This window comes from Python bivittatus, unplaced genomic scaffold, assembly GCF_059951505.1.
Source record: "Python bivittatus isolate LINGU-HERP-01145 unplaced genomic scaffold, Pbiv_v1 ctg000090_np1212, whole genome shotgun sequence".
Classification (NCBI taxonomy): Eukaryota; Metazoa; Chordata; class Lepidosauria; order Squamata; family Pythonidae; genus Python; species Python bivittatus.
In genome coordinates, this window is record NW_028277046.1 from 4248289 (window position 1) to 4269235 (window position 20947).

General features: G+C 51.3%; 1 protein-coding gene across 1 annotated transcript; it reads left to right on the plus strand.

The window, feature by feature from the left end:
* Positions 1-822: 822 nt before the first annotated feature.
* Positions 823-20406, plus strand: TMEM201 (transmembrane protein 201). The gene is made up of 11 exons (XM_007443404.4): positions 823-1240; positions 6230-6350; positions 7333-7527; positions 7707-7883; positions 8559-8950; positions 9746-9949; positions 14763-14983; positions 16080-16151; positions 16495-16773; positions 17226-17354; positions 18015-20406. Exons 1-11 carry the CDS (start codon positions 1125-1127, stop codon positions 18110-18112), a joined length of 2004 nt encoding a protein of 667 aa, XP_007443466.1. The 5' UTR covers positions 823-1124; the 3' UTR covers positions 18113-20406.
* The last annotated feature ends 541 nt before the right edge of the window (positions 20407-20947 follow it).

A 20947-nucleotide genomic window follows, 5' to 3' on the forward strand; every position in this document is an offset into this window, starting at 1 on the left:
GTCAAGAGAGAGAGCTCACCTGGAATAATCATATATGCACGCCAACGCACCGGAGATGATCTTAGGGGGAAGCCCGTTATTCCAAACGTCGGAGTGGTTGCAATCAATCAAAATAGACCGTGCAAAGCGTATCACCATCACCCCCGAGCTAAGGGAGCCCCGTAAAGCGTGATAGGTCCCCGTCCCGAAAAATCTCGCTCCAGCACGACGTGTCCCCCGAGGCGCCCGCTTCGTGCCCGCGCGGACACTGGCCCTTTAAGCCGCGCGGGCTGTTGACTCGGCTCCCCTCGCCTGGCACGACGCTGCCCTTTCACGAGTCGGCCCTTCTCCGCCCCCGCCGCCCACCTTCCTGCCCCCCTCCAACGAATTCCCACTGTATAAGTAGCCGCGGCGGCAGCGCAGACCAAGCCTCCGGGACGGAGGCGAACGCGTGCAGAAGGAAGTCGTGGGAACGCGGCGGCCGGAGCAGCGCGTCGGGGACGGAGACTCGGAGCCGGGTCGGTTCGGCGGCCCGTTCCGCAACGGCGACGCCCGGGGGTAATCGGAGGCCGCGGCGGCCTCGCCGGCGCGTTTGTGTGCGGGAGGAGGGAGCGCGTGGACCTATATATGCCAAGGGGGAGGATCCGGGCCTGGTGGAAGAGGCGGAGCCGCAGAAGGTCAAACCGAGGGAAGGAGGAGAAAAAGAAAAGAAAAGGCGCTGATCCGAGCCAGCAGTAGCCGCCGCCGCCGCCGCCGCCGGACTTCCCCTTCGAACGCTCGGCCCCAGGCGGCCGCGCGATTGGCTCCCCGCGTTCCAACTCTCCGGGGGGGCTGTGACTCAACGTTCCGGAGGGGCGCCGAACGTTCGGAGCGCCGAAGCCTCCCCCCCGCCACGTTCGAAAAGGCGACTCAACGTTCCAAGGGCGCTCCGCGAACGTTCCGCGAGGGAAAGTCGCGGGATCGGGGCGGCTGCGACGCACGCGGGACCTTTATTTTTTATTTTTCTCCCCGCACGAGGCGGCGGCGACGCCTTTTTTTCGCCTGGTTCTTTTTTTTTTGCCTCCGCTCCTGCTCCCCCCGCGGCGGCGGCTGCGATCCCGTTTCCCTTGCCTCGTTTTCCCCCCTCTCCCTCCCCGTTTTCTCCCATGGAAGGCGTCGGCGCCTTGCTGGCTTCTTACTCTCGCGGCCTGGCCGGGGGCCTCGGCGTGACCGTGTGCGCCGCCGCTGCCGGCGGAGTCCTGCTTTATAAAATCGCGCGAAGGTAAGGCCGTGCGCGGTGCGTGCTTCCTATCCATGCCCCTTCATTAAACCGACGTGCATTTCTCTCCCGATCGGGGTGTTAGAAGGAAAAAAAGGGGGGGGCCCACACGGTTCCAGCTGAGGCCCAGAGGCGGATCTTGCTTTCTTGCAACCTCGGGGGAGGGACTCGACGTGCTTTCTTAACCTCCCCGTTTGATTTATTCCCCCCCCTTCCTCGATTCGCGCGCTATCAAACGCGTCAGAATGCAGTCGGTTCAGACGTAATAGAAGACTCCCGACTAAAAAGTTGGGCTCTCGCGGACGGAGGCGGACCACCGGCTATGCCCCGATGTATCGGCCCCCCACCGCTCCAAAGGCAGGGGACGGAGGCTCTACGCTGGAGTGGGGAGAAGGAAGCGCAGGAGCGCTGCATCCCGCCAGCCCACGTGCGCTGGGCATCGAAGGGCAGCCCTTCCTGGTTCATGTTTGCACAACCCGGGTGCGTGTGGGCGCGCAGAGTGGATTCAAACCAGCTTGGAAAGGAGTCGGCGCCGAAATGGCCAGAGATGACGCTCTTTGGATGCTACGGAAAGGGTCCGTTGGGGACAAGGCAGTCAATTCGGGCCTACCTTCTAGGATTGTTGCAAGGCTTAGAGGGTGAGGAACGTCAGACCGGAGCCTTGAGCTGTGCTGTGCCGTCCAGCGTGGCTTACCCCAACGGGCCGTGTCTTGCTGGGAGCGAGGTTCCTCGAAAAGCCAGGGGTGTCAGGGTGAGATTTTTCACACGCAAAGCCAACGTTGCACAGCTTCGCTATAGATTTTGCCCTGCCTGTATGCCGTATTTATTTAGCTGACATTGGATCTTGCTGAGCGTGGGGATGGAAGACCACTAGGAAATCCGAGGGCGGTAGGCTAGACGGGGCAGTGGACAAAATATGCTAGCAAAAAGGTGATGCCAAACTGAATGAAGTTGCTGAGACTGGATTTGACTTAATATATATATTTATTGTTAGAAATGCACTCTACCCTTCCTCCACCACTGTCCACCGATTTTATCCTCACCACAACCCTAAGAGGCAGGCTGGTGGGAGGGGAGTGGCTGTGTTTAACCCGTTTTCTGCAGTCCCACAGCATATCGAAGCATAAGCCAACACAGTGTGCTGGATTCACACATCACACTAAGCCAGACACGCACACGCACACAGGTTAAAGCAGACCGAGCTTTATCCTGCTGTACGAAAACAGTCATTAGATCTAACGCTGACTTGGTTATTTTGCTCCAGAGTCACTAAGTATTTCCTTAACAGTTCATAATTTAAAATAAAAGATGATGAATCAAGACATTATGATTTTTTTAACCAAAATCAGTAATGTTTGGTGTAGAATAGTCAAAAATGGCTCGGAAGGATGTGGGGCATAACCCTGTGGTGAATTTTCCATAGAAATGTTAAAACGTCAGACGGAGGCTTGTGGCCTGGTTGTGGCTGAAATCACGCAGAGACCGAGTTTATGGGAATAACGTGGCCCGCAGGAAAATATTAGTATTTTTGTTGCTTGGTGAAGGAAAATGTTCAGGATGGGAAAAGACTGAGGGGAGGGGGAAGCAGTTTTTGTGAAAGAGTTAAACTGGGCTGGCACTTTCTTGGTCTGACAAGATCTCTCTGGAATGTGAAAAATGTGCTCATTTGGGTTTTTTTTTCTATAGGAACTTTTTCTTTCTTTCCATTGTAGGGTGACTTGGCCTGAAATTGAGCAATTACATCTCTTGATGTAAAAATTGCCTTTTTGCACATGCTTCTGAAAGCAGTCTTTTTGGTTTTCCTGAATTAAAATGAAGGCCAGACCCTGCTGTGGATACGAGCATTGGGGGGGGAAATTATTTTTCAATAATGTGGTGGGTTACGAGCCTGCAGCATGCCTGTCTGGCCTTTGGGGTTTCGCTAAGAGCTGGACACACAGGGGTGCAACGGTTAGCCTCTGAGGAACAGCTAATCTGCTACGCTGATTCTGGTCTAGCTCAGTTTTAGAATATGCAGAAACCTGGAGGAATTTCCAGTTTGTATTAGGAGTTGGCTGGTCAGGGTAGAAAGACACTCATACAGGAGTGCGGTGAAGAGCTCTTTCAGGAACGATTGGCTATTTCTCAGAGCGTCTGACTATTTCGATACCCAGTTTGTTAATGCACTTGCAGTGAATAAATAATGTTTTGATTCTGCTTTGAGGAGCTGAGAATCAGGGAATAAACTCATAGGGCTTAGCTTGGAAAAAAGACTGATTTGTCTATAATTGCCTGCTGTTCTTTATTCAGAAGACAGCCTATCTTCCTATTACCTCTCACCTTTTGGGTGCAGATTGGAAGGAAATGCATTAAACTTCTAGGAGGCAGGATCCTTCCTTTTCTGTATTTGCAGTTGAGAAGTTGGGAAGAAGCATTTGTGTACCAAATTGCAGAAGAAGGCATTGCCAACAAAGAGTCAAGGTGTTCTCTGCAGCTCTTTGAAGTTCTTTTTTTTTAATATTTGCATGTCCTTTTTCTGAGGGTCTTCTGACGGTACCTCATATGCACCAGCGGCTCCGAGCATTTTGTGAAAATTAGGTGGACATAATATTAAATAATCCTAAACTGGCTCATTTAACCCTTAAAAAAAAGACTAGCCAATTTCAGATTGTTGCTGGTACTGAATCAGCTGTTTTTAAAGACAAATTAAAATGGTTTAGGGTCCAGTTTGAGGGGGGTTCCCTCCTCTCTGGAGAAGGAAAAAGGGTGTCTTTTAAAAAATGCGTTTAAAGTCTGATTGCTACCAAGATGGGTGCCGTCCTCATGAAAAAAGTGTGGCTTTCGTAAACTTAATGAAGAGTTGATGAATCAGCTGTAGGTTGCCTTCAAAGCCGGTGGCAAGCTTGCAGTAAGAAAGTCCGTGCGTGTTTGCAAAAAGACCCCGACTTTTTAGGTGCTGCCATTCTGGTTTCAGCCTTCAACTGGAAGTCCCTTGATTCTCGACCCACACCCCCAGCAGTTCTTGTTCTCAAGGGAGTGTATGGGTTTTGTAGTCCCCTGCCTTCAGAAGCGGTTAAGCCAGGGAACAGGGGCTTTGTGAATACCATGGAAGCAGTTGGAGATGACCAAGGAGGCCCAAGAAAGCAGGAGACCCCCCTCTGGGGGCTTTGCCCCACAGTGGGGCCAACAGCTGCACCCTTGGGCCAAAGCCATGTGGGAGCAGGTGTCCAGCTGCTGCGGAATCCATCCTCGCTGCCATTTGCTGCCGCCTGTTAGGCAGAAGTTCAACAGGTGCTGGCACCCGACCCTGGTTCCTAGGTTGGCTTCCCCACAGTGGGCTGCTGTTTCTGCAATTGTCAAGTAGTGAATCGGGCTTCAAATGCCTCCCCCACCCCGGCTTATTTAGTCAGCCCTAGCAGCCGGTCACTCATGTGTTGCACAAATGTTCCTTCTGGGTTTTTTTTCAACAAAAGTGTCTTTTTTCCTCACTCGCCTTGATCTTCCAAGAAAGTCCCTCATCTGTGTACTGAAGGCCTGTTTGCAGGGCCCTGTGGGCCTTCTAGAGTCTCCGTGAACTGCTCTCCCCTTGGAAAACAGACATTATGGGATGTCTTGCCACAGACTAGAGACCCCCAGAAGGATATATTTGGTTTTTTTGTCCCTGGACATCAACCTTTTCCTCTTTGGCCTCCCCCATTTCCCTCAAGAGGGGAAAATGGCTTCCTTTCTTCACTTTTTGGAGGAAAGATGGAGGAAGGCCAGGCCCTCATTGCTCCCCACAGGGCCGGCGAATATTTGGGCAGGATGGATCCCACGCGGCCTGTTCTCCTCAGGCACTTCCTGTGGTTGCTAGGTAACCCCAAGATGCTTCCATTCCCTCAGCAACAGGAACCCCCTTTGAAGCGGGCAGGAAGTGGCAGGGTTGCTAGGCAACCAGCAACCGGCTTCTCTCCATCTTCCCCAGCTGACGGGCCTTGCGCTCAACCTCCATCATGATCCCAAAGGTGCATGAAGAGCACATTCGCCCCATTTTGGGGAGGAAGGGCCCCCCCTGGTTGGCTACGGGTCACGATGGGTTAGAAGCACAGGCCGGTTTTGGGTGGGCATGAGTGAAATAGTGACCCCACCCTCGGGCCCTGCTTGTGAGCCCCCCAATAGAAGGTGCACAATGCTGGTTTAGGGCAGGGTTCCTCAACCTTGGCAGCTTGAAGACGGGCAGACTTCAACTCCCAGAATCCCCCAGCCAGGCAGGGTTCCTCAACCTTGGCAGCTTGAAGATGGGTGGACTTCAACTCCCAGAATCCCCCAGCCAGGCAGGGTTCCTCAACCTTGGCAGCTTGAAGACGGGCGGACTTCAACTCTCAGAATCCCCCAGCCAGGCAGGGTTCCTCAACCTTGGCAGCTTGAAGATGGGTGGACTTCAACTCCCAGAATCCCCCAGCCAGGCAGGGTTCCTCAACTTTGGCAGCTTGAAGACGGGTGGACTTCAACTCCCAGAATCCCCCAGCCAGGCAGGGTTCCTCAACCTTGGCAGCTTGAAGACGGGCAGACTTCAACTCCCAGAATCCCCCAGCCAGGCAGGGTTCCTCAACCTTGGCAGCTTGAAGACGGGCGGACTTCAACTCTCAGAATCCCCCAGCCAGGCAGGGTTCCTCAACCTTGGCAGCTTGAAGATGGGTGGACTTCAACTCCCAGAATCCCCCAGCCAGGCAGGGTTCCTCAACTTTGGCAGCTTGAAGACGGGTGGACTTCAACTCCTAGAATCCCCCAGCCAGGCAGGGTTCCTCAACCTTGGCAGCTTGAAGACAGGCGGACTTCAACTCCTGGAATCCCCCAGCCAGCCTGGCTAGGGGATTCTGGGAGTTGAAGTCCGCCCATCTTCAAGTTGCCAAGGTTGAGGAACCCTGGTTGAGGGTTTAGCCATCCAACTTTGGGTGGGGGGGCAGTTGCCATCCCGGTCCCCCTTTCTTCGATGGCTCGGGGGTCACACCATCTTGACTTCTCCCCTTGCAGGACGAAGCCCACCCACACGACGGTGAACTGTTGGTTTTGTAACCAGGACACGGTGGTGCCGTACGGAAACCGCAATTGTTGGGATTGCCCAAACTGCGAGCAGTACAACGGATTTGAAGAGGTAGGCACTACCGTGGTCCGGGTGGCCGGTCTCCGTTTCGAATCCTGGCAGATTAAGCTCCTGGGTGTCTGCGTCCATCTGCATTCCTGCCCCTTTGAAGCATTAAGATTTTTAATTAATCCAGGTTGATTTTTCTTCAGTGGATGGAGCCGAGCGATGCACGTCGGTGTCCGATGTTTCTCTCGTGAAACAGACCAAACCCTAAATTCCACCGAAGACAGAAAGAAAAGAGATAAATTAATTAATACGAGAGACTCCCCCCAATATAACGGGTCCCCACTGAAGCAAGGGTTTGACCCTGATTAATTAAAAAGTGTTAATGAAATCTGAGGACCTTTCCTCATCCCAACCAAACCAGAAAGGCAGCTATGTATTTAGGAATGTTTTAATATCATGCACTTTAGCCCCAAAGGCTCCCAGAAAAGTTACTGAGCAGAATGACAGCACAGTACAAACACTTAAATGCTATCTGTTGGTGTAGAGAAGCTAAAATTAAGCCCCAGGGAAGCTAAAAGTCCTCAGCATTGGTAAAAGCAGGATTAACATTGAGATTTCTGAAATTAAAATGGATCCAGAACGCTCTGAATAACTGGGATTGCTGAAAAGATTTCAATCTGACATTTAGATGCTTGTTACCATTTATTTCTTAAACCTGGTAAACTTTCTAACAGCGAGAGGATGCTGGCCTCATTCTGGAAGGCCATGAAAATCCTTTATTAGAGCGTTCGTCTCCCCTCGTTTCATCTTAAAAATGCCCGAGGGCAACTTACGTGTGATTAGTATTAAACAAGACAGTCCTTGTTTGCAAATTTAAAATCCGAAGACAACAGCATACAAGGAAAAAGGGATGAGGAGGGAAGAGGGGGGAAACAGGAAACAAACTCGGGCATTAGTTAGTAAAAGGTGTAAAGTTTTTGAAGGTGATTAGCTAAAATTGATTTGGTACAATCTTGCTTTTTTGTTCCTCTTGACTTCTTCTCAGAATGGAGATTACAACAAGCCAATCCCAGCTCAATACATGGAGCATCTCAATCACGTTGTTTCTGGGGCGGGAGCCTTCTACGACCCCACGAAGCCCCAGCAGTGGGTCAGCAGCCAGGTCCTTCTTTGTAAGAAGTGTAACAACCATCAGACAATGAAGATCAAGCAACTGGCGTCCTTCACCCCCAGAGAAGAGGTATGAGAGCAAATTAAAATCCCCTCCTGGCCGGCTTTTGCAAACCGCTTCGCCCCCGGCCTCGGTCTTCCTCACCTGTAAAATGGGAGCACGGTTTACTTCTGGCCTGATCTGCCTTGAGCATTGCAGCCCGGTTCACGCTGTCAGCCTTTTATTCCGGTTTCTCTCTTTTCGGGCAGGGCAAATACGATGAAGAAATCGAGGTATATAAACACCACTTGGAGCAGACCTATAAACTCTGCCGGCCCTGCCAAGCTGCCGTGGAATATTATATCAAGCATCAGAACCGCCAGCTTCGGGCCCTGCTCCTCCGGCACCATTTCAACAACCGGAAGACCGGCGAGACCTACATGCAGGTAGGAAGGGTACCCCGCCTTGGCAGCCTCTGCGCTTCCTTCCAGGACCACAAGTGGCCCCCATTCGTTTGGGGCAGAGAACAGGCCGTGGCCCTGTTTGAAAAGACGGGGAGAAGTCCTGAGCTCGAGTGTGGGAAGAAAGTTTATCTGTTGAGCTTGGTTTTGATCGTGCTGCTTAAAGAGCTTGGGAACACGTAGTTGGTCATCTCGCCTTCGCGGGGTCTTCCGAACAGGCTTGAGAGGCCCCTGAGGCTTTTAGACCCATTTAACTGGTCCCCAAGTCGCCGCTGCGCTTTTCATCTTGAAACCAGGGGAGGGGGTTTGGACCCCCCACCCCCCGGTTCTAGTTTTGAAAGTTTAGCCTTTTTCTCATTGGAAGGCTCGCATTTCAGCTGCTCTCGCGCAGCGTGGGAATTCTGGGAGTGAAATCCCAGCAGCTCTGCTGGTGTGATTGTTCCGCTCTGCTCTTCCTCAGTCGGCCTTTGACGCTAACCTCAGATCCCTGCATGCAAAACCCTAAAGAGAATATTTTATGGGAATATGTATTTGGACGGAGGTCCTTCACCGCTGTTCCAGCAACCTTCCTCCCCTCAATCTTCCGAAACGTTTCTCAGAAATGGGTCAAGCTCAACCTACGCCGGATCCGCCACGTCTGATGTTTCTTGTTTCCCGCAGAGCTTTTACGCTTCGGCTTCTGCTGCGGCCAGCACCACCCCGCTGCGAGTGATCCTGCTGCGATTTCTGGCCTTCCTCAGCTGCGCCACTCTTGTGGTGATGGCCTTCTACGGGTCAGGTGACCCGTTTTTCCCGGGGTCCGCCACGCCGCCGGTTGCACCAAGCCCAGGGCTGTCGAGGAACAGGACTGGGCCGTCGCCGCCCGTGACCCTGCCACGTAACGGCACCCTCCTGGAATCGCTGGGCTGGCAGGAGGGCGTCCAGTTGCTCTCGGCGCGAGCTCTGGAGATACTGGAAGCAGCCTGGACCTACGGGAAGAGCCATCAAACAGCCGTGGTCATCCTGGGACTCTTCACTTGCATCCTGGCTATGTTGCTGGCAGGACGGATCAGGTATGATGGTCTGCAGGAATGACTTTGGGAGGCAGGGGAAGAGCCGCAGCCAGGGCAACGGTCGGAGAAGCGGCGGCTGAGCCCAGAGAAAGAATGGGGCCGTGGGAAGCGACTCAGAGGGGACCCTCCCTAGTTTCTTTGGCTGTAAAGGCGAGGGGGGAGAGGTGCTTTCAGACTTGCAAGATTCTCTTAATGTCACCTTACAATAAAGTGAGGGCTCGTTCTTCTGGGCGTGCTTCTTGGCTGGACCACCTCGCAAGGCTGACATACGCAGGGCGTGCCCCCTTTCAAGGCACGATTCAGCTGGGATGAACTATGTACAGTTCTCAACTATGCAGCTTTCAGATGGGTGGACTTCAACACCCAGAATTCCCCAATCAGCCAGCCCAACTTTCTTTTTTTTTAAATCCTTGTTTAGCCTGCTGCTAAAGTCATTTAGGTGGTGCCACCCAGATGGGCAAATATTTGCTTCGGAATCAACCTTATTTATTATCCCGTGCACCCAGAGCAGGGTGTTGTGACACCTTCAGGGCTAAATGACGCAGTTGCAGATAACCACTTGACCGCACGTCCGTTTAATGTATAGCTCAGCTTCCTCCTTGACCGGGCACCGAAAGCAATTAGCAGGGAAGGGGATCAAACAGTTGCCATTAAAATGACAATGGACCCAGCTCAGCAAAAGGCAGCCTTGATGAATCCTTTCCCAGTTTTCTCACTCCCCTGTCCTCAAACCAGCCCTGCGAGGTGTCTTCCTTCTGATTGTCCCGACATCTGACCGGTCTTTCTGCATTCCAGGCTCCGACGGATTGACGCCTTTGCCTCCTTCCTGTGGCTGCTGGTGATGGGCTTCCACCTGGTCGAGAAGTATTTGCAGGTGGACATTCCCAGCTGGGTGGAGACCGCCAAGTTCGGCACCACCTCCCTGTGCTGCTTGGTGGGATTCGCAGCCGCCGTGGCCACGCGGAAGCCAGGGGGTCAGCGGAGATCTCGGCCCCGAAGGTCAGAGCCTGAACAGTGACTTTGGGGGGGTCAGGTGCCCGGAAAACCCAAGCCTTCAACCGTACCCCTGCTGCTTCGCCCTTGCTCTTCCCATCTCAGCTTTTTCATCCTCCTTCCTCTTCCGCTCGTTCTCTTAGACAGCTCCCACATATATCTCCATTCACCTACAGCCAGGTCAACTCCGCTTCGCTTCCGTGGGGACAGGACGGTTGTGGGAATCCGATTCTTTGATCCCCTTGAGGGCGGCCTCGAGTTTGGGGCCCTTCCAAACCATGACTAGCATGGCTCCGGTCAGATGCATAGCTACAATTAGTTTAAGGCAATCAGTTAAAGGAATTAACGAATAAATAGAAATTTTGGCGGGGGGGCTGCTGGTGATCCTTAACCAGGAAACAAGGCAACCTTTTCTGATTGACTTGGAGGCATCACGGTTGAAACTGGATTGAAACTAATTTAAATTTACACTCTTCGCATGTTCCAAGGTGGGGTACTTTTGATCGCACGGGGATGTGTGTGTTTGTTTTGGTGTTTGGGTGCAGTGACTTTTTAAAATATTTTATTTTTCCACTTCTACAAAAGAAGCCACTGATAATTTATCCTTTCCCCTCACAGTTCCCTCCTCTTTCTCACCTATCTAACCTCCCCTTTCTGTTCCTACGACATAAATTCCCAGACAAACTGATCTGATGCTGAGCTTTGCCTGCCCTCGGCCCCCTTCAAATAACATTTTGGAATTAATTCAAAATGCTCTGCACGGGGTCTGCTCTGCTGAACCAAAAGCCTGTTCCTGGGGTTTTTTTTTCCACCATCCTTCAGACACGGAAGACGTGCTAAAAGGATAATATTGTTCAGGTTCATTTGGAAGATGGGAGGAAATGAGAGGATGGGTTTTTGGCCACACGGGCAGAGTTCACGGGCAACACTGTCAGTTTGCCACCCTGGTATCCTGGCCTCTCTGATTTTGGGAGAAACACAAAAAGCTGATCTGCCCCGTGCCTTTCTCTTTTTTCCTGCTCACGCTGGGTGGTTGAACAAGAGCCACCCCCTTGGAAAGTTTTAAAAGATGGACGGAGCGGTGGGCAGAAGGATTGAGAAAGGCTAGGCGGGCACTGACGAGCAAGTCGGGTTGTTTTGCAAGAGGGCAAACCCATTTTCTAATGAACCAGACTCCTCTTGGCTTGTCTTAAAGAAGTGCTTCCTTCTCTCTAACCCTGTTCACACGCATGTGCGTTGGTGCTGCTGGATTTTAACCCTTCTGCTCTCTCTTCTCCGTCTCCTCTCCTAGCGATTTGCAAATAGCTTCTCCTCCGTCTCTTTTCCAGGCGGGTTGGACTACAGACCCCATCAACTCTGCCCACGCGAGCGCGGTGGCTGATAGGAACTGTAGTGCAACCTTTTGGGACTGGAGCCTTTTCCTCTCTTCTCCTGTTTCTCAACCCTTCATTCGACGCTGATTTTTAATCCTTGGTTTTGTGTTCAATACCCCGCCTTGTGAAGGTTGGCGATTGGATCTTGGGGGTAGCGAACGCGGGGTTATTTATTCTCTGATATTATAGCCAACCCATATTTAACTGGAGTAGATACCTGTATACTTAGTTTGATAAGCTTTGGTTTCTTAATCTTACGAAATCTGAAAGGGAGTTTGATCCCACAAGCAAAATGTAGCTTTATTTGCTCTGCTCGCCCCCGGGGCATGAAAAATGTGAATTTCTGGTTCTTTTTTGTTCCCTGACTTGGAAAAGAACCAAACTCAGTTGTGATGGCTAGTTGAAGGGAAGCCAGGTGTGGAGGCCTAGAAGTCTTCTTCTGCCACAGATCCACATGATAAATGTTCTTTTTTCTCTCTCGGGGCTGAGTTGGAGACAAGGAATCAAAAGAGTAGCCGAGGTTGGGGGTTTTATTATTATTTTTTGCCTTTTGGCCCGGTGGCAACTGTTTATTCAGCAGGTGGTGGGGAGCAGAATAGCTCAGTGAGTTAGCCAAGCCGATCAGATTTGACCGGGACTCTTTTCTTTCCATCCCCGGTTTTAAACTGGATCGTCTTTATTTTACGGCAAAAATTGAGATGCGGTTGTTCAAGATCCTAGCTTTCTTCTCTGCCAACTGGGTTAAGACCTGTGAAGCTTTAGGAAATGTTTCAGCCTGGGCACTGCCCTAGGTTCAGTTGATGTCATCATCATCATCATCATCATCATCATCATTATTATTATTATTATTATTATTATTATTATTTACTTTAATATTTTATCACTGTGCCTGATTTGTTTAGTTAACACTAATTGTTGAAAATAAAGGGCGCCTCGACCATACTTCTTTTCCAGTTGACTTTTTTGAGTCTTTGTTGTCGACGTGGCGGTGGTCAACGCTTGCTCCCTTGCTGGCCCTCGCCATGCCCTCTCCCTGGCAGCTGAGCGTAGGGAGGAGAAAAGTTTCTAAGATGATACCCGACGGCCCAGTTTCTGTTGGCAAACGTTAGCATAGGTGGGGCATCTTACTTTGAGCGGAGCTATCGCGGTTGCCAAGTAAACGTTGGACCTGCGCTGCACGGTGTTTCTGAGCCTTGGCAACGTTAAGACGTGTGGACTTCAACTCCCAGAATTCCCCAGCCAGTGTGCTGGCTGGGGAATTCTGGGAGTTGAAGTCCACACGTCTTAACGTTGCCAAGGCTCAGAAACACTGATCTAACGCCTTCCTATTCATTTGCCTGCAAGGAATTCATTTATCTAGATTTACATTTTTGTATCTATTGCTTCATGATTTAATATATAACTTAAGAAGAATTTGTACAAGGGTTTTTGGTAGCGCTTGTGAATATCCTACCAGGGCTGAGGAATCTCTGGTTTTCCTGTAGCGATTGGACCCAAGTCTCCTTCATCCCTGACCATCTGATGCGTTTTGGGGCCCAGCACCCCTCAAAGGCCTCCGGTGGCTCAACAGGGACCGTTTTTTCAAAAAAGCAAAATTTGGGGCGCGTCGGCACAAAACCCCGGTGGCCCCCGCGATATTTCGAGATGCGTAAGGTGGGAAAGAGCTAAACGAGACGGGTCTGAGGTGGCCAGGACGGTCCAGCAGCTCGTCTTGGGGCATCTTCTGCCCGCCCGACCTGAACTCTGCCCCCCAAACGGTAGCTTCTCGGCTCAGACTAAAATCACGCTTCCAGTCCTCGTGGCTTTTGCCCTGCTTTGAACAAGGAGCAGAGAAAGCGACTAAGCAGGACCACTGGGTTCGTCTGAGGCTTGAAATGTCCTTCTGGCTGGGAAAACTTTTTCAAGATCCCCCACCCCACCACATCCTCCTTGAGATGGTTCGAAAAGGAAATTTGCTCCTTCCTCTCTCAGGGCATCCCCTGCCCTCCTCTTTCTCCTCCTCCTGGCTGGCATCCTGCAAGCCCTTTTCTCACCGATGCCGGAGGGGGCTGTGTATCGCCCCCGTGGGGTGGCCCGTCAGCTGCCTCTGCCCGAGGACCAGGTGGGGCACGAGCCGGGGTGGCTTCCCCCCTCCCGCCCCTCCCGATGCTCCGCGGGAGCCGTCGCCGCCCCCCCGGAAGGGCTCGGCCAATGGCAGGGAGGGAGGCAGATGTGTGCCCGGCCCCTAGACTAGTTGGCGGTGCCCGGATGGGGAGACAAGGCTCTCGGCCTTGTCTATTTGTGTTCGTTTCTTTAAACGCGGCGTTGAGGGAGATGCTGGCCTGGATTCAAAGCAAGGGTCTGTCTCGTTGTTGCTGAATGAATGAATCATCTGTGTGTGTGTGTGTTTCCCTCCCCATTTTGTTTGGGCGCCTTTCCCTGTTTGTTTAAGCGTTTCCCATCCGCCGGAGGCCCTCGCCCTCCTCTGTTTGAAATCGAGATGGAGGAGAGCAGCTTTATTTAGCAAAGCATTTTCACAATCCAGGCCCTGCAGGGACGTCACGGGCTCGACGCGGCAGCAACGCCTTTTCTCTCCCCCAACATCCCCATCCTTAGTATTGTCATGGCCATTTCGGCAGCGCTGAAGCACCTATCGAACGGCACGCCTCGTCCTGCCCTGCGTTCTTGCACCCCGGTGCAGCGCCCTATCGAATAAAAATCGGCTGTTTTCCACTTCCCAAACAAGGCGCGTGGCATTCGGGCAGGAGAAAAGGCCCATCTCCTGTCCTTTCTGGATAAGATGCGCATTTATTAGCTGAAATGGGCTGTTTTCAACTTCTCTTGCATGCCAGCTGGGGAATTCTGGGAGCTGAAATCCACCCATCTTAAAGTTGCTGAGGTTGAGAAATACGCCTCTAGATCAAAACGTGACCGATTCAGCCTAGCTTCTACCGAAGCAGGAAGAATCACTGGGAAAACAGAGATCACAAAGGACCCCCAGAACGCGATAAAAGTTTCGGAACGAGACCATCTGCAAAGCCTGCTTGCTGGAAGCAAGCTTTATTTGCTTCGATGTTTTGCAGCCGGTATCATTTTGGATCGTTTAGCATTTGGCCCTTGGTGATTTCACTGCAGCCGACAGACCCCCGAGCCCAGAATGGTGGTTCTGGATTTTTTTTTGCTGCTTTTGCATTTGCCTCTAAATCGGCTGGGGACCATCGACTGGCGTGGAGGATGGAACTTCCTTGCCGTTGGCTGGTGGGACGGGGCAGCGAGATGCCGCCCTGGGTGGGTTGCAGCTGGGGGGTAAAATTTCAGGAGATGGGAGGAAGAAACGCGGGCCGTTGGGGTGGGCGAAAGCAGGCCACGGATGCAGAGAGGAGGGCACCTCTCGAACGTTTGTGAGCTAGGCAGGGGGTGAACGCGTGCCAGCTGCCCTCGCAACACTACATGTGTCTCGTTCGCAGGTACTCTCTGGGAGACCCAGTGGCCGCCTTCCCCAACAGCACCGAGGTCAGCTTTGCCTACCCCTCCCCTCCCCTCGCCTTCATCCCAACTCCTCCCAGTGTCCTCCAGTTGACGAACCAGCGACTCTTCTGCTCCCCGCGTCGGACATCGTCCTCCTCTCTGCCCGGGCGGCTGAATCGAGCCCTTTCGCTTGGCACGATTCCTTCCCTGGCCAGGACTGGTAAGCTCCACCTGTTTTCTTCCCCTCCTTCGGCCGATCGTGTCTTGTCCAAGTTTCTAGTCCTTTGTGTATTTGGCCTCCCTGAAGACACGATAGCTGGTTTTCCTTGCAGAAGTACCTATCGAATCGGATACTTTACTGTAATATACAAGCTGATGCATAATCACAGTGAAAATAAATTTAATACACGCATATAGAAAAGTTCAAAGTTTACCAGATTTTTAAATGGCTGAGTTGTCTAAGGTTCGCTAGTCTTTCGTTCATGAGGGCTGTGTTTAAGTGTCTTAACGTCCAGCTTTAACAATCTACCCTGCAATAATGTTGTAGCTGGTGATTTATTAACGTCCTTCTCAAGGCCTGGCAAACAAGCTTGGAGCTTGTCTCTTCTATGAAATTCACGGCCGCACCTGTTTGGAAAAATTTGCTTTTCCCCAGCACCGCAAACACGCTCCAAAAAATAAATCCATAAATCAGCAGATGGGATTTCTGGCCCAGGGGAGGTTTTAATTGCCTTGCCTCTCTGCTTGTCTTCTCATTCTGATCATATCGAACCAGCTCCTGTGGCAGAGAAGGGTTTTGGAGTCAGCTGGGGATGATGGTCTTCCTGTCCCTCCTTACACTCGCCATCAGGGTCTAAACAGTGAGCTTCCGTGCAGTTCTTTAAAGTAGATTATACAGATTCAAAGAGGGGGAAAGGGCTTAGAATGGAGATGCTTAAGTAGAGCTTCTGTGTTCAAAGGCAGTATACCTTAGTGCAGAAGTAGAAGAAGAGAAATGCAAAAGTGCTAGAAACAGTACAGATAAAGAAAAAGAGAAAAGAAAGTGAAAGACGCAGCTTCCAATCTTCTTTACAGCAGATACAAACTTTTATCATTTCTCCCCCTTTAGAATTACATGATATAGTTCCTTTCTTCCCATATTCAGCCCTTTTTAATCAGCAGCTCCCGAAATCACCCGTGTTTTTCCATCTTCCATATAAGAACTTGCTGCAGTTACTGTATACACAGACAGTTACCTTTCTGATTGGGTATCCATAAATCCTAATTAAAAAAGTGCTGGTTTCATCTGAATATTAACTTTTATTTTCTTTGTCGAGACTCGGGCTACCTGTTCAGCGGAAGTCGGCCGCCCTCACAAGCGTCCTGCGCCAAGGACTTGGCTGCGTCAGGTGAGCGTGAGGTTCGGGTCCCTCTCTGCCCCGTACCCCTTTTTGGCGAGCTTCCTCTTTCTCCCCCCACATCTGCAACGTGGATTTTAGGGGTGGACGTGGCGCTGCGGAATCGGGCCAGGTAGATCCATGCCTACACTGGTCAAGATGGGGCCACCCCCACTGTGTGGGGGGATGGCTGAGATCTCATCTGGACTTTTGGGACACCCCGGCCCTGCTGTGGCCCCACCGAAGGCTGCCAAGATCACGTATTTGTCAAAGTAACGAATATGCATTTCGTGCCGGGCTCCTCGCCCACTACGGTGGTCATAACCCGTTTTTCTTGGCCTCTCCCGACCCCCAGAATATTTCTCACTCCTCTCCGGAAGCTGCATGCCCTCCCCGGTGCCCTCGCCAGCACCGTCGGTGGCCGGCTCAGTGGCATCGAGTTCCAGTTCCCTGCGTTACCGCCGGCCTCTGATCAGCCCCGCACGGCTGAATCTGAAAGGGCAACGGCTGAGGCTCTTCACGGGGCAGAGCGAACTCCATCCCGGGGAAGATTTCGCCCCCTCGGAAAACAGCATGTTTGCTCCAGATCGGTCTGCCTTCCCAAAAAGGCACTTCAGGGATCAGGGGCACCCAGGTACGTCCCGTCCGGGCACATCGGTGAGTCCCAATGCAGATTCCGGACAGTCTCCAAGGACAGTCCCGTGGATCCAGCATGGCTGTAGCCTAGCCTTCCTGATGCCTTGGGACTACACTTCCCAGAATCCCCCAGTCAGTGTATTTATTGGCCGCATTAGCCAGGACTCGTGGGAATTGTATCTCAAACCAATCTGATCCTTTTGCGAAGGCGTGCTCTGATACGCCAACAACAGATTCCTTGAGATGATCTCTCCCAAGTTTGGGGCCATGCAAACCGAGACATTAAAAACCAGAACTGGGTGATTTAGGGAGAGCTAGGTTGATAACTTGGTTTGTCTACTTGTAAGAATTTAGGAAACTGGCATCGAGAATCAGGGTTTTTCTGGGAAAAAAGTTTCAGGGGAGCAAAATGAAACCGCTTGGGAGTTTCAGCTTTTGACTTCCCTGCAGATGTGACAGCTGTGGTGGAAGCCAGCAGTGTCTGCACTGAGGATTCAGCTAAGAAAGGGGACGGTTCGTCACACTCATCGAACTGTGTCGTTGACACCACAACACAAGAAGAGCCTTCAGGCTGGAAGAGTAAGTTAAATATTTCTTAAACTCCTCCCGCCCCCCAGTTTTCCACGATAGGGAACATCTTCCTGGCAGCTTGGATTAATTAATAAAGAGCTGATGATCACGATGGTTGAAAGTTGTATGCTGCCCGACTCTCAGTGGCTCTGCGCAGTGGTCTGTAAGTCACCCTCCAAATAAAATAAAATAAATAATAAATAAAATGAGAATAAATAAATAAATAAATGCAAATGAAATAATCAAGTAAAATAAAATAGGCAAATAAAGGTCCGTAAGTGACCCTCCAGTGGGGAAAGCCACCATCCGAGGAATGGAAAACAAGACACCCCAGATACAACCCCCCTTTCTCAGACCGATGATTATCAAGCCAACTGCCCCCTCTTCTGTTTTAGTCAGGTCTTGACCTTAGCTTCTTTCCAACTTTCTTTTTTAATTGATTGCTTTTTTTCCCCTATCATGTTAACTGAATTAAAAAAAAAAAAAAAAGTCTTTGAATTGTGACCTTTGGTGAACCGCCTTGGAAGTTGAAATATTCAACATCCGGTCCCCACTGCAGACCCTAACCGGTCTTTCCCAAAGCTTTGCTTTTGGAAATCGAAAGAGCGGGTGGTCCAAACGGGCGAGGACCCTGACCGTCTTCCTCCTCGGGGGTCCCTTCCTTCCTAGGCCGCTTCGGGAACCTGCTTCTCCGAGGTCTCCTGGCCCTCAGCCTGACGGTCAACGCCATCTTCACGTCGGCCTACCTCTACCAAACGTTGCGATGAGCCTCGGCCCCTGAGAAGCGGGGCGTCTTCCCCGTTTTCCTCGCCCTGGAGGCCGTGATGCCCGGGCACCACGAGGACCTTCGCCGCCGCCTCGCCGTCTCCTGCAGGCAGCGGGATCCGGTCTGCTTCTCCGATGGCCGTTCCTGCCCCGACTTTCCTCGCCTGCTTCTCCACCACCCAAGAGCCCTTGTCCGAAAACAGCCCGTCCCGACCTGCAGGACAATCTCTTCGGCCGTCGGCGGATCGGGAAGCGCCCTGACTTTGCCTTTGATTTGTACAGAATGTGGGATGAATCCAGAGGTGGGGCTTGGAAGGCCGAGGGCCAGAAATGGATCGCGTTGCATCGCGTTGTGCCCTTCGGCAGCCTGGCTTCTGTCGCAAACCTCGAATGGTGGCTAAATTCTGGCTCACGGGGAGAACTTAGGAACTTGGGGGGGTCCTGCTCTCCGCCCTCTTTGGTCTTCCAGGCCCCGGCCTGCTTTTCCCAGTCTGGTGGAGGGGAAAAACAGCCCATTGCTTTGCTGGATATTTTGTCGATCAGCGCCGGCTCGCGTCCAGCATCTGGTCACTTTCATTGCTTTTAAATTCGAGCTCGTCTGGGATGTTTGGAGACAGTCTCTGTTACTGTGTGTGTGTGTCTTCAATTTATTTATTTTCAGGGCCAGGAAGACCCTGGCGTTGCAGCCACTTTTGATTTGGCAGCAAGCAGTATTTCTGTCCGCAGCCTAGTTCCTCTGGGTAGCTCTCAGTTATTTTCACTCGGCCACACGAGGACCGAGTAGCTTTGCAAAACGAGTTTCTCGGCAGCAGGGGACACCTGTGCAAAAGAAAGCATTTTTCCACACTTCAGCGGCCCAAATCTGTACTAGGTTTACTTATGAAATCCTGCCTCTTTTTCCAGAACGAGAAATTAGAGAAACGAAAACCATCTCAGGATGTGACTTCTGGCGCAGGTTTTTTTTTTCCCCCAGGTGCTAGCTTCTTTAAACCTTCCTTGCTTGGCCCAGGTTGGCCGGCCAATGATAACACTTCTGTCTTAGCCGGCTGTGCAGCATGGGTTAGAAGGTTGATTTCTTTTGGAACAGCATGACAAGGATGGGCGTCTTCGAGGCCTTTTCTGCCCTTTGGCAACCAAGGAAACTTTTTTTCCAGTCTAGGCCAAGATGGAGGCCCACCGCTTTATCCCCCCATGATCGTGGCTCGGTAGCGGGATGTTAAATGTCTTAATTCCCGGTTGCTCGTGGATGGTGCAAGATGTTCGCTTGGCCTCGAGTCCCCCTTCCTCTGTTGGAAAACTTCCCAGTCTCTCCCACCTCACAGCAATCCTGGAAACCTCTCTCGCACGTGTTTATTTTCCAGAAACTTTAAACGGTGCCTTGGGTTAAGCGGGTTTTTCGGCTTGCTTTAGAAGCCTGTCAGTCCTGCTTAACCCAGGCACGGTAAAGTAAGTTTCTCAAAAGTGGCGTCCTCCGAAGGTGTGTCGTCCCCACATGGCCTTGCAAGCCAATGTGTGGAAGGCAGGGTTTTTTTTTCTTAATTCAGCAAAAAATGTGGGGGGGCGTGACAGAGCAAAACCTGTATCTTTGGTGCTAAAAGACACTGTTATAGTCACACGGGTGCAAAGTGTTCCTTTTCTCACAGCGTAAGTCCTAAAAGTTCCACCGTTTGTCTTAATTACTACCCCTTTTCTCACGGTGTTTTTTCACTCTTTATTAAAAAAGGGGGTTGGGAAAAAAACACTCAAGCCATTTTTGTTTCTGCCCTCAATTTTTCTTTCCTCGGGCGTGGGGTCGAACTTCTTGCTTCTTTTTTCGAGTTTCATCCTGGCCACTGAGTTGAAGACGCGTCCTCCGAAAGGGATGTTTGTTTTCAAATCGGCCACATTTCTGCAGAAGCAACCGCTCTCTCCATATTCCAGCATCGATGTATCTTTTGGTAAACGCGCACACCCTCACACGCACCTCTGTCAGTACTCCATGAGGACTAGCTCCTTGCCGAATGTACAGGAATGACTTTCCAAATACACTGTGTCCTGCGAGGCTTGAATTTTAGGATGGGTGGGAACGCCACTGAATGCATTAAAAAAAAAATGGTGGAATCTTTATTTCATTTTATACTTCAGGAGGGTGGGGAGAATCCACCTCTCAACGGTTTAAGAATTTATGCTGGAGGACAGGGAGTTTTTCCCCCCTCCCTCTTTTTTTCCCTCTGAGATGTTTATGTTCTGCATTTGAAAGATTATTTTTCTTTATAAAACCGTAAGAATAAAGGTGATGTTGCATCTTGAGTGCCGTTTCTCGTTCTTTTGTTATAGAGGGAGGGAAATGCAGAAAGCAAACGCTGTTTCATTAAGCGTCCTGCCCCAGTTGCTAAATAGCAGAATTCGCTTTTTGCAGCCTGGGGACCCCCGCCACCCACCCAAAGGCCGATCATTCTGCAAGTTGAAATCTATCTTTTTTCAAACGCTTCAGTGGAGGTGCCAGAGGGCAACGAATCAGCCTGGCCAAGTCTGCCTTATTTCCCCGTGCCAACGTTACCCCAAATCCACGTTACGCGTACCTTAGACCGTCCTGTAAGAAATTCACAGGCTGCTGCTGCTGCTGTACGGAAGGGGAGGCCGTTCTTAACCTTTCAGAGTTGCTTCTGCTCTGGTGTGCAACAAAGGCGCTGGGCCACGCTTAACAACACAAAAGGAATATGGAAAAAAAAAATGAAAACGGAATTTTTCGCATGAGGTCTGATGATAGGGTAAGGAGGCGCGCCCTCTTGTGGACACGCGGTGCCATTTCACCCCGCAAAGGTTTTCATTAGTTTCAATTGGATTGATTTCATATA